The 13,903-nt window shown below is 39.4% G+C and overlaps 1 protein-coding gene across 2 annotated transcripts in view; it reads left to right on the plus strand.

The window, feature by feature from the left end:
- Positions 1–13,903, plus strand: part of ALAS2 (5'-aminolevulinate synthase 2) — a 38,418-nt gene that overhangs the window by 16,523 nt on the left and 7,992 nt on the right. For both annotated transcript variants that reach the window (XM_060183360.1, XM_060183359.1), the window contains exons 5-6: positions 160–344; positions 11,378–11,557. In XM_060183360.1, the coding sequence (XP_060039343.1) occupies positions 160–344; positions 11,378–11,557 (365 nt within the window). The remainder of the gene's footprint in view (positions 1–159; positions 345–11,377; positions 11,558–13,903) is intronic.

The following is a 13,903-nucleotide window of genomic DNA, read 5'->3' on the forward strand; positions in this document are numbered from 1 at the left end:
AACCTTCATCTTTCGTTCTACTTGATCATATAGGGCACAGCTCAGACATTATCACTAGATCAATGCTGACTTTCATAAAGGAATAAAAACCTACCTCAACAGTTCACTCTGTCTTACAAAGATTTCTTCTTCTTGTCTACACTGTTTTCTCCTGGCCAGGGACACACTTCAGCGTCATGGAGCTGGAGCTGGTGGCACCCGCAATATTTCTGGTACCAGTAAGTTTCATGTGGAATTGGAACAAGAGCTGGCTGACTTGCACCAAAAAGACTCAGCCCTTCTCTTTTCATCGTGCTTTGTAGCCAATGATTCCACTCTCTTCACTTTGGCCAAGATTCTACCAGGTAAATGTATGGTCTAAGCTTTGATAAGGACTGCACTCTAGTAGTCTCACTGAGTCCCTATCACTCCTTCCTTCTCTTCTGAGTTCACTTGCTCCCATTGACCTTATTTCTTACTCTACCTTTACTTTTTATTGATTTAACATTGGTTTAAAACATCATAAAATTTTAGGAGTGTAGTTTCACAAATATATTTGTATGTGTGTATAAGTCTCACAGAGGACGCCATCAAAGTTCCAGTGCCATTACACAAAAGAAATGCCTCTACTTAAACCTCTTATTTTCCCTCCCTATTCTTCACTATAACCACCATAGTTTTCATAAGATCTAAGAGTAATTTGGTCATCACTATTTTCTGCAACTCCATGTGTTACAATTATATTCTACATATTAGTGAAGTAATCTTTTATTTTTTTTATCTCACACAATCACCTCAAGTTCCACCCATTTTGCCCTGAAAAGCACAATGTTGTCTTTCCAATGGTAGAGTAGTATTTCTCTGAGTACATATGCCACAACCTCTTTATCAAGTCTTTTCTCTATAGACATTTATGTTAGTTCCATGTTTGGCAATTGTGAATAGTGCAGCTATTAATACAGGATACATGTATGATTTTAATAAGTGTTTTATGTCCTTCGGATATATACCAAGGAGTGGTATTTCATAGCCAAAGGATCTTTCCATTATTATTATTATTTTTTTAATTTTTTATTTAAGAAAGGATTAGTGAACAAAAGCATAAGGTAGGAGGGGTACAACTCCACACAATTCCCACCACCCAATCCCCATAACCCACCCCCTCCCATGATAGCCTTCCCATTCTCTAGCCCTCTGGGAGCATGGACCCAGGGTCGTTGAGGGTTGCAGAAGGTAGAGGGTCTGGCTTCTGTAATTGCTTCCCCGCTGAACATGGGCGTTGACTGGTCGGTCCATACTCCCAGTCTGCCTCTCTCTTTCCCTAGTAAGGTGTGTCTCTGGGGAAGCTGAGCTCCAGGACACATTGGTGGGGTCTTCAATCCAGGGAAGCCTATCCAGCATCCTGGTGGCATCTGGAACCTGGTGATTGAAAAGAGAGTTAACATACAAAGCCAAACAATTTGTTGAGAAATCATGGATCCCAAGCTTGGAATAGTGGAGAGGAAGTGTTAGGGAGGTACTCACTGCAAACTCTAGTGTAATCCTGCTTTCAGGTATATATTTTGCAGTAGTTTATGGATACGTGTGCACATACGCTCTCTCTCACAGAAACTGGTGTATGTCTAGGTTATGGGACTTTGTTAGAAAGTGAACTACCTGAGATGAAATTAGAGTGTACTATAAAAGGAAAGGTCTCACCCGAGTAATGAAGCTGAAGGGCTGTCATTCCACACGTGAAGTCTCTGGATACACTCTGAGGTGAAGCATGTTGAGATGGCAATCGTTGCTTTGGTTAGGTTGTGATCGGTGGATGCAATATTATTTGGTTTGGATTGGGAGATGCATACGGGAAAGTGAGCCCTATCCAAGGGTGCCAGGACTGGGGGAAGTAGGGGCTCTATAGTGAAGATGTGAGGTTCCTGCTGTCTTAGGGTTCAAAAAGACAATCAATAGTTAATATTATCATCACATTATTTGTTAATTGGGTTAACTTTGAAAAGTCCCTTTGTTATGGTTTGCTGTACAGTACCCAGTATCTTGTATATAGCTGTGCTATTGGAAGCTTCTAATCTACTTGGTCTAGGCTTTTGAGAGAGTCCGCATATCAAATACGTAGCCTATCTATTAAAAAGATTCAGTTTGTCTTTTGAGAACCTTTGAGACATACAATTGATTTCCCCCTCTCATATTAATTAACTACTGATTTATATGTCTACATTTTGCTAGGAGTGTACATAAACACCATTCCCATCACCAAAGGACCGTGACCCATCCCTCCCGCCCACTCCCACCCCCCACTGGCCCAGGAAGCTACATGTCTACCCCTCACCACTGGGTTTTTACTTTGGTGCCCTACTTACAATTTGATCAGGTCCTGCTTTTAGTTTCCCTTTCAGATCTTCTAAGTCAGCTTCTGTTGATGAGTGGGATCATCCCATACTCATCTTTAACTTTCTGACTTAGTTCACTTAACATAATTCCTTCTAGCTCTGTCCAAGACGGGTCAGAGAAGGTGGGTTCATTGTTCTTGATAGCTGCATAGTATTCCATTGTGTATATATACCACAGCTTTCTCAGCCATTCATCTGTTGTTGGGCACCTGGGTTGCTTCCAGGTTTTAGCTATTATGAATTGTGCTGCTATGAACATAGGAGTACACACCTCTTTTTGGTTGGGTGTTATGGAGTCCTTGGGGTATAACCCCAGGAGAGGAATTATTGGGTCATATGGAAGGTCTATGTCTAGCCTTCTTAGAGTTTTCCAGACTGCTCTCCACAGAGGCTGTACCAATTTACATTCCCACCAGCAATGTAAAAGGGTTCCTCTGTCCCCAAATCCTCTCCAGCATTTGTTGCTGCTGTCCTTTTTGATGTATGCCATTCTTACAGGAGTGAGGTGGTATCTTAGTGTTGTCTTAATTTGCATTTCTCTGACAATCAGTGACCTGGAGCAGTTTTTCATATGTTTGTTAGCCTTTTGGATCTCCTCTGTAGTGAATGTTTTGTTCATATCCTCTGCCCATTTTTGGATGGGGTCATTTGCTTTTTTGCGGCTAAGTTTGCTGAGCTCTTTATATATTTTGGTGATTAGTTTCTTGTATGATGTCTGGCATGTGAAGATCTTCTCCCATTCTGTGAGGGGTCTCTCTGTTTGTTTAATAGTTTCTTTGGATGTGCAGAAGCTTTTCAATTTGATGTGGTCCCATTGGTTTGTTTCTGCTTTGGTCTTCCTTGCAATTGGGTTTGATTCATCAAAGATGTCCTTGAGGTGTAGATGGGAAAGTGTTTTACCAATGTTTTCCTCTAAGTATTTGATTGTTTCTGGTCTGACATCTAGGTCTTTGATCCATTTGGAGTTGATTTTTGTTTCTGGTGAGATAAAGTGGTTCAATTTCATTCTTCTGCATGTTTCAACCCAGTTTTACCAGCACCATTTATTGAAGAGAGCCTCCTTCTTCCATTTAATCCTTTGGGACCCCTTATCAAAGATTAGATGCCCATAGGTGTTGGGATTTACTTCTGGGCTTTCAATTCTGTTCCACTGGTTGGTGTGCCTATTTTTGTTCCAGTACCATGCTGTTTTGATGATGATGGCTTTATAATATAGTTTAAGGTCTGGGAGTGTGATGCCTCCATTTCTGTTTCTTTTCCTTAGGATTGTTTTGGCAATTCTAGGTGTTTTCAGGTTCCAGATAAATGATTGTAGTGTTTGTTCTATTCTCTTAAAGAAGCTTGGTGGAACTTTGATGGGTATTGCATTAAATTTGTATACGGCTCTGGGGAGAATGTTCATTTTGATGATATTTATTCTTCCAATCCATGAGCATGGGATATCTTTCCATTTCTTGGTATCAGTTTCTATCTCCTTGAGTAGTGACTCATAGTTTTCAGCATACAAGTCTTTCACTTCTTTGGTCAACTTTATTCCTAGGTATTTGATTGATTTTGCTGAAACAGTAAATGGGAGTGATTTCTGGATGTCTTCTTCTTCAGATTTAGTGTTTGCATAAATAAATGCCACTGATTTTTGTACATTGATTTTGTAGCCTGATACCTTGCTATATTGCCTAACAACTTCCAGTAATTTTCTACTGGATTCTTTAGGTCTTTCTATGTATACTATCATATCATCTGCAAATAGTGAGCGCTTGACTTCTTCCCTTCCAATCTGTATCCCTTTGATTTCTTTCTCTTGCCTGATTGCTATGGCAAGAACTTCCAATACTATGTTGAAGAGTAACGGTGACAGTGGGCAGCCCTGTCTAGTCCCTGATCTGAGGGGGAATGCTTTCAGCTTCTCTCCAGTGAGTATGATGTTGGCTGTAGGTTTGCTATATATAGACTCCACTATATTGAGGAATTTCCCATCTATTCCCATTTTTTGTAGAGTTTTGAGCATGAATGGGTGTTGGATTTTGTCAAAGGCTTTCTCTGCATCTATTGAGATAATCATGTGGTTTTTGGCTTTGCTTTTATTGATGTGATGAATGACATTGATTGATTTACGGATGTTGAACCAGCCTTGCATTCCTGGGATGAATCCCACTTGGTCATGATGAACAATCTTTTTGATGTGTTGCTGTATCCGGTTGGCCAAGATCTTGTTTAATATTTTGGCATCTATGTTCATCAGAGATATTGGTCTGTAGTTTTCCTTTTTTGTTCTGTCCCTATCAGCTTTTGGTATCAGGGTGATGTTGGCTTCATAAAAGGTGGAAGGGAGTATTCCTGTTTCTTCAATCTTATGGAATAGCTTAAGAAGTATGGGTATTAACTGTTTCCTTAAAGTTTTGTAGAATTCGTTTGTGAAGCCGTCTCGTCCAGGACTTTTGTTGTTGGGGAGATTCTTAATAACGGTTTCAATTTCTTTGTCTGTGATTGGTGCATTTAGATTTTGTAGTTCTTCTTGGTTCAGTTTTGGAAGTGCATAGGTTTCTAGGAATTGTTCCATTACTTCCAGATTCTCTAGCTTGGTGGCATATAGTTCTTTATAGAAGTTTCGCAGAATTCTCTGGATTTCTGTGGTGTCAGTTGTGATATCTCCTGTATCGTTTACAATTCTATTAATTTGAGTCTTCTCTCTTTTTTGTTTGGTGAGTCTGGCTAGGGGTTTGTCAATTTTGTTTAATCTTTCAAAGAACCAACATTTGGCTTCATTGATCTTTTGTATGGTTCTTTTATTTTCGATGTTGTTTATTTCTGCTCTAACTTTAGTGATTTCTGTCCTTCTGGTTGCTTTAGGGTTCCTTTGTTCCTCTTCCTCTAAGTCCTTGAGGTGTGTAGTAAGTTCGTTCATTTGGGCTTCTTCTTGGTGTTTAATATGTGATTGTATAGCTATAAGTTTCCCTCTCAGTACTGCTTTAGCTGTGTCCCAAATATTTTGATAGGTTGTGTCTTCATTTTCATTAGTTTCCAGGAACATTTGAATTTGCTGTTTGAGTGAGTCTCTGACCCAGTGGTTCTTAAGGAGCATGTTGTTTAGTTTCCAAATTCTATGTCTTTTAATAATTTTCCGTTTGTTGCTAAAAGTTAGTTTTACTCCACTGTGGTCTGAGAAGATACTTGAGATGATTTCAATGCTCTTGAATTTATTGATGCTGTCTTTGTGGCCTAACATGTGGTCTATCCTTGAGTATGTGTTGTGTGGATTTGAAAAGAAGGTGTATTCCAGTTTTTTGGGGTGGAGGAGTCTGAAAATGTCCAAGAGGTCTAGTCTGTCAATCTCTTCATTCAATTCTCTTGTATCTTTATTGGTTCTCTGCTTTGTTGATCTGTCTAAGTGTGAGAGTGGGGTATTGAAGTCTCCCACTATTATTGTATTACTATTGATGTATTTTTGAAATTCTTTCAATAGGTGTTTAATGTATTTAGATGGTCCCTCGTTAGGTGCATAGATGTTAATAATTGTTAAGTCTTCTTGGCTGATTGATCCTCTAATCATTATGTAATGACCTTGCCTATCTTTTATTACTTTATTTAATTTAAAATCTATCGTGTCTGAGATGAGAATGGCTGTTCCTGCCCTTTTTTGTGGACCGTTAGCCTGTATGATAGTTTTCCATCCTTTCACTTTAAGTCTGTGTTTATCTTGTTGTGACAGATGTGATTCTTGCAAGCAGCATATGGTTGGGTTATGTTTTCTGATCCATCCCCCCACCCTGTGCCTTTTGATGGGTGAGTTTAAGCCATTGACATTTATTGATATTATGGATTTAATGTATTGTAGTGCCATTGTTCTAAAAAACAATTTGTTTACTCTGATATATTACAAGTATTATAGTGATGTTCTTGTTTATAAGAGGTCTTTTAGTACCTCTTTCAGGGCCGGCTTGGTGATAGTTGCCTCCTTTAACTGTTGTTTGTCTAAGAAGGTTTTGATCCCTCCATCTAGCTTGAATGAAAGTCTAGCAGGATATATAATCCTTGGTTGAAACCCTTTTTCATTCAGGACTCGATAGATATCTTGCCACTCCCTTCTGGCTTTTAGAGTTTGAGTTGAGAAATCTGCAGAAAGTCTTATGGGTTTTCCCCTGTATGTGACTTTTTTGTTTCTCTCTTGCAGCCTTTAGGATCCTTTCTTTATCCTTACTTCTTCTCATTGTGACTATGATGTGTCTTGGTGTTTTCAGGTCTGGGTTGATTCTGTTTGGTACTCTCTGGGCCTCTTGCACCTTGATATCCTTTCTGTTATTCAGGTCTGGGAAGTTTTCTTGTATTATTTCCTCTAGAATGTTTGCTTCCCTTTCCTCTCTTTCTTCCTCTGGCAGGCCAATTATACGAATGTTACTTCTTTTGAGATCATCCCATATGTCTCTGTTGTTGTTTTCAGTGTCTCTCAATCTCTTTTTAAGCTCTTTCACCTCTTTCTTAGTTTTCTCTAACTCATCCTCTGTCTGACTAATTCTGTTTTCTGCTTCTGTTAGTCTGCTTTCCCTTGCCTCAGCTTCTTTCTTCATTACAGCTATTTCAGCTTTCAGTTCTCTAATTGTCTCAAGATAATCCGTATTTTCCTTGGGGGTCTCAACTGTTGTTTCCCTAATACTGCCATTCCTTTCCTCCAATGTTGTTTTCATTTCTGTGATTAATAAGTTTATTATTGCTTGCATACTTTTCTTATCTATGGTTACTTCTGACTGATTTGTGGTTTCTTCTGGGCTCTTGTCTTCATTCATTGGGGTAGCAGTTTTATTTGTTTTTAATCTACCCATTTTTTTTTAAATTTATGTGTTTCTCTCTCTTTTTTTTTTAATGCTCTGTTGTTCCTCAGTTGTTGTGTTTTGAGCACAGGTAACACTGTACTAAATACCTTTATGACAATTGCACTCACCAACCTCCGGAATAACAGTAGCAACTGAAGTAAGTATTTAAGGAGTTTAATCGTTACCAGTTAGCCAAACAATTTCTCCAGTCCATGAAAAAATAGTAACCAAATCCCAGTGAAGAAAGAGAGGATAGCAAGAATAGACAGTTATGCAAATCTACTACCCAGTGTATATTCTAAGGGTAACAAGGGTGTAAAGGGAACTAGAGCAGAGATACACACATAGAGAGTCCACTCTGGGTCAGATTTCTTCCCCAAAGTAATTCACAAATTCAGAAAGGCAAAGAAGAAAGAAGTGTATGACAAGATTAAAAAAAAAAAACAGAGAGAGAGATAAGAGAGAGAAAAGGGAGAAGATAAGAAGAAGAGTTGTAATTAAAGAGCAGTGCGAGGAACTTCCCAAATGTGTATCAGTGAATTTAAAAAAAAAAAAAAAAAAACCCTGTTTAGTGGTATGGGGTATCCTGCTAGTAGCTGGTCCCAGGCACTGCTTATGGGGGGGGGGGGGGGCGGCGGGAAGGATGTATGCTTGAAAATTAAAAGGAAGAAAAAAGAATTTTTCCCCCCTACTCTAATTCTTAACCCAAATTAAGTTATAGACACATCCTTGGTATGACCGCTATGGCCCCTTATTGGCTGGCCTGCTAAAGGCAGAAAATCCAATTGTTTACATGAGATGTGTCCGGAGCTCAAAGGCTAGCCGCTTCTCAATCCGCCATTTTCCGGGAAACCCCGCCCTCCAGACTTTTTTAAAGGTTTTCTCAAAAATGAAAACTAGCTCCAAGCCCTTTGATCCAATGAGAGCTATACTCAAGAAGTCTTTGGATCCACCCTCAGGGTCGCGGTGGACCCTGGCGACTCCCAAGAGGCAGCCCCCGAGCTAAAGTGCTCTCTCCGGGTCCTCTGCCCGCCGCGCTCTGCAACTGGCGGAGGAGCCGCCTTCCCGGGCGGGCGGAGGACAATGCCCGGCGCACTCGCCTTGCCTGGCGCTGCCTGGGAATTCTGGCGCCCCGCTAGTCCGTGTCACCTTTGCTCTAATTGTTAACCCAAATTAAACTGTAATCACTTCTTTGGTGCCCCCCCTTATTGACTGGCCTGCTAAAGGCAGAAAATCCTACCGTTGCCGACGATGCTATCAGAGCACTCGCTGTCAGCGATTTCTCAGGCCGCCATCCTCCATTATTATTTTTTTCTTTTTTAAGAAATCTCTACACCAACAGTGTACCAGAGTTCCTTTTCCTCTACATTCTTATTAGCACACATTTTTCCCAATCTTTGTGATGTATGACGACATGGTATGATGTGCTATGACATTTTTTTAAATTTCCACTTCCCAAGTAATTATTAATGCTGAAAATTTTTCATATGTTTATGTGCCATAACTAGAAAATCACCTTTTCAGATATTTTGCTCAGTTTTTATTGATTTACCCCTACCACTTCTTCAACTCTGCTTTCTCCCATTATATATATAGACTGAAGACCACTACTGTGGAATATTTCCAGCCTCACAGAAGGGAACACCATAAGCGTTTCATGTCACAGCTCAACTGGGTTCTCAACACCTATGGATAGTTTATTTTTCTTTTCTTTTTCCTTTTAATTGCCATAAGCATTATTACTGGGGCCTACTATGCATCTCCTAACTTAAACACTTACATTTTAGATTAAATCTAAACTCATTATCATGGTGATCTCTAAAGCCCACAAAGATATGGCCTCTGACTATCCCTTCAACATCATTTTTTTCTCTTTTTTAAATTTTATTTATAAAAAGGAAACACTGACAAAACCATAGGATAAGAGGGGTACAACTCCAAATAATTCCCACCACTAGAGCTCTGTATCCCATCCCCTCCCCTGATAGCTTTCCTATTCTTTAACCCTCTGGGAGTATGGACCCAAGGTCATTGTGGGATGCAGAAGGTGGAAGGTCTGGCTTCTGTAATTGCTTCCCTGCTGAACATGGGTGTTGAGAGTTTGATCCATACTCCCAGCCTGCCTCTCTCTTTCCCTAGTAGGGTGGGGTTCTGGGAATTGAAGCTCCAGGACACATTGGTGGGTCAACCTCATTTTTTTTAATCAGGTGACTAGGGCCTCACATAAGCATAATACCACTTCGCCTGGCACTTTCTGGGATAGTTTTCTCATCCTATTTCAGAGAAAGAGAAAGAAATAAATACAGAGGAATAAAACAGGTATATAGACAGGAGAAACACCACAGCACTACTCAATCATACATGGGGCTACACCATGCTCCCATGTATTGTTGGGGCTCAAATCCAGGGTCTGTTGCAAGATAGTGCTTATTTTACTTATTAAGTTATCACCCTCACTTTTCTTCTGACTCTATCATTATCCTAACACTTTCTTCTATTTATTTTTCTTTTCTTGCCTCCACGGTTATTGCTGGAGCTTGGTGCCTGCACTACAAATCCACTGCTCCTGGAGGCCATTTTTCCCATTTTTGTTGCTCTTCTTGTAATCCTTGTTGTTGTCATTATTATTACTTGTTGTTGCTGTTGTTGTTGGATAGGACAGAGAGAAATCAAGACAGGAGGGGAGATAGAGAGGGGAGAGAAAGACAGACACCTGCAGACCTGCTTCACTGCCTGTGAAGAGACGCTCCTGCAGGTGGGGAGTGGGGGCTCGAACCAGTATCCTTTCGCTGATCCTTGCGCTTCCTGCCATGTGCACTACTGCCCAACCCCCATCCTGACTCTTCCATTTAGATATATATTCAGTCAAATAATTAAAAGTCAGCTGATTATTTGTCCATTGACTCAGGAAATGTTAGCTTCTAGTATCTACTGTGACTTACAATAGTACCAGAAAAAGAAAAAAAAGAGAGAGATTTGATTCCTGCACTCAAACATCTCTCAATCTGCTTGTTTTCAAGACAGCTCTTCCAGAAAGCCATGCCTGCTTTCCTCGAGTGATTCCTTACCCTAATGGAAGACCATAGTTGCTTGGGGACTGGCAATCAACTCCTTTTCACCTGTCTCCTCAGTATTTCTCAGTAAAAAGCTGCAGTTTTCAGATTCTACAGAAAATGTCTTCTCCTCTCTGAATTATAGTCTCCTCACATAAAAAGAGTGTGAATTCCATGGTCATGAGCTTATGACTGAAACTGAAAATATGATAAGTAGCCACCTTGTAACTAACTATAAGCAGAGGATAAGAGAAAGTAATGTTTCATTTAGACTAGGGAGAATCTATATAAATAGTATCAGTTTAATCAACAAGTATTCCATAGGAGTTTCCAAGATTTGATTTTATGTGTCTCTGAGAAAAACATAGGCTTTGTTCTTAGCAATCTTTGGAGTTTCTTCCGCTAATTAGAATTTCTTCCTCCTTAGAGGCCAGGAGGTGGTACACCTGATAGGGAGCAACTGTTACTATGCTCAAGGACCCAAGTTCAAGTGGTGAAGCAGAGCTGCAAGTGTGCGGATCTGTCTGTCATTTATCTATCTATGTATCTATCTATGTATCTATGTATCTATCTAGCTGTCTGTCTATGTATCACCTATCTCTATCACCCCCCTCACTTTCAATTTCTCTATCTCTATCCAAAATAAATAATAAATAAATAAGATTTCCTTCAACTCAAAGATAGACAGAGACCAAGATAGGGTTAGAAATGACTGGAGGGAAAGACGCAGTGACAGAACTCTAGGATGAGTGAGTTATTATTGGGTTTTCATGAAATTCATGATGTGTTTTTGTAGAGAAAACAAAACAGAAAAATGACTTTCCTGACAACTCAATACAAGAGAGGAAGAGGTTTTACAAAGGCTCCTGCAGGAAAAGGAAACGGGGAAGTGTCCTCAAAAAGAGGAGGGGGTAGATAGCATAATGGGGGGGGGGGCAGATAGCATAATGATTATGCAAAGACACACTCATACCTGAGGCTCCAAAATCCCAGTTTCACTACCTGCACCACCATAAGCCAGAGCTTAGCAGTGCTCTGGTTAAAAAAAAAAGAGCAGGTTGTTTCCTTGCTCCTGCTGGATCAGTCTTAAGGTTCAAGTGGTAGTATTGACACAAATAACTTAATAGGTATGTATCTGGTTCCTCAGGGTGTGAGATTTATTCAGATGCTGGCAACCATGCTTCAATGATCCAAGGTATCCGCAACAGTGGAGCTGTCAAGTTTGTCTTCAGGCACAATGACTCTGAACACCTGAAGAAACTTTTGATGAATTCTAACCCTGAGACACCCAAAATTGTAGCATTTGAAACTGTTCACTCCATGGATGGTATGTATATGTTCAACTATAAGGTTACTAATATTGGTTTCAACAAAAGCTATGATGATAAGAAGAGATAACTTTTTTTTCCTTTTTTATTTTTTTAAATTTCTTTATTAGGGAATTAATGTTTTACATTCAACAGTAAATACAATCGTTTGTACATGCATAACATTTCCCAGTTACAGGTCCAAGAAGGATGACAGAGGGCATAAAGGGGATTGTACTGTTATATGGAAAACTGAGATAACATTTTTTGATAGTGGTGTGCTATGTTACTGAAATTTCCTTCAATGCGGCAGGAGCTGGGCACAAATCTGTGCCATGCAGATGACAAAGCTATTTCGCTGACCTGAGTGCATTATGTGCCAACCAATGCAAATGTATTAGTAGTTTACAAGTATTGATTTTTTTAACCTTTGTAATAATATAAAGTAGGTCCTATTATTACTTCTATTTATTTACATAAGGAAATTGAAACACAAATGAAATAACTTGCCCATTGTCACACAGCCAGCAAATGCTAAACATTATTATACTGATCTTACAGGCTGAAAACCAAAGGTCAAATTTATATTGAATGTCTCAGAAAATTAGTGGCAAAGTGGCTATTTGCACTCTGAGAAATGCAATTCTAATTTCTTGCACTAGTTTCTGCAATGAAAGAAAATTCAACAAACCTGTGAGTTTATTCAAAGTCTAATATGAAGCACTGGAATAAAAACTACTTTTTTGTTTTGTTTTCTTTTTTTATTAGTGATTTAATATTGATTTACAAAATTATGAGACAATGGGGTTATAATTCCATACCGTTCTCACTACCAGAGTTCTGTGTCCCCATTCCCTCCATTTGAAATTGCAGTCGTTCTCCTAAGGTCACAGATATGGGCTGACTATTATTTCTTTAACTATCTATATTTATACATATTTGCCCATTTTTCTATGGTCCTGCCTTCTCTTCCTTTGTAAGTCAAACCTCCACCTATTGCTACTTCCAAAATTCCTTCCTTTCTTTCTCTTCCTCTCTCCAGGTCTTGGTAGAATTGGAGTTCAGAGCCCTCTGATGATCTTCCCCTAAAATTTCTCTCCCTCTGAGGGTATGGAACAAAATTCTTTATGGGGTACAAAAGGTGGGAGTTCTGGCTTCTATAACTGCTTCTCTGATGAATATGGATGTTGGCAGGTTGATACATATCCCTAGCCTCAAAACTACTTTTTAAAATAAGACAGGCGGGAGTCGGGCAGTAGCGCAGTGGGTTAAGTTTACATGGTGCGAAGCGCAAGGACAGGCTTAAGGATCCCGGTTTGAGCCCCCGCTCCCCACCTGCAGGGAAGTCGCTTCACAGGCGGTGAAGCAGGTCTGCAGGTGTCTGTCTTTCTCTCCCCCTCTCTATCTTCCCCTCCTCTTTCCATTTCTCTCTGTCCTATCCAACAACGACATCAATAACAACAATAATAACTACAACAACAATAAAAAAACAAGGGCAACAAAAGGGAAAATAAGTGAATATAAAAAATTAAAATAAGACAGGCATCATTGAAATCCTGTCTCTGGCTATTATAACTTTATTCCCTTGGTTAACTCTGTATTTCAGTTCTGTCCAAGACAGATAAAGACAGAGACTGAAAGAAACCATAGCACCAAAACAAAACAACAAATAAATAAATAAATAGTAAAATAATAAAAAAGAAACCATAGCACCAAAGATTCTTTCAACATGATGAAGGCCAAGCTTGAACCTGTGTTGTTCATATGGCAAAGCAGCACAGTACCCAAGACAGCTATTTTGCTAACTCTAACCTCTTTTCTTTTCCCAATTAAAACAATACCAAAATTAACACACCACTGCCCTCCTTGAGCAGAAACCATGTTGAGACATCACCTTTTAGATTTATTAAAAGTCCCATGCTTAATTTCTGTTTGTCACTTTTTCAACCAAGACAATCCAACCAAGAGAATCTACAGAATCTTCTTATTTAACCAATATAAATGCCATCAAATACATGTAATGATGATTTACAACTAGTGCACCAAACTATTTGTGTTCAAATCCTAATTTGATAATGTAGTGTGTTAGGTAAGTTTCTCAATTGCACTGTCCCAATTTTCTTATTTGAAAAATGAAGGCAAGAGAAGGAGAGATACCAAATCACTGTGGAGCCTACCCCCAGTGCTGTACTGTTCCTATGTGGTGCACACATGTGATAAGGCACTCATACAACCAGGTGAACTATCTCCCAAACTCCACTCCCACATTTCTACAACCAGCAGTAAAGTAAAACCATCCTATCATTTTATTTCTAGCACTGAGAGTATTACTTTTTTTACTGGCTAGACAGGAAAATTGAGGAGGG

This window comes from Erinaceus europaeus, chromosome X, assembly GCF_950295315.1.
Source record: "Erinaceus europaeus chromosome X, mEriEur2.1, whole genome shotgun sequence".
Lineage (NCBI taxonomy): Eukaryota > Metazoa > Chordata > Mammalia > Eulipotyphla > Erinaceidae > Erinaceus > Erinaceus europaeus.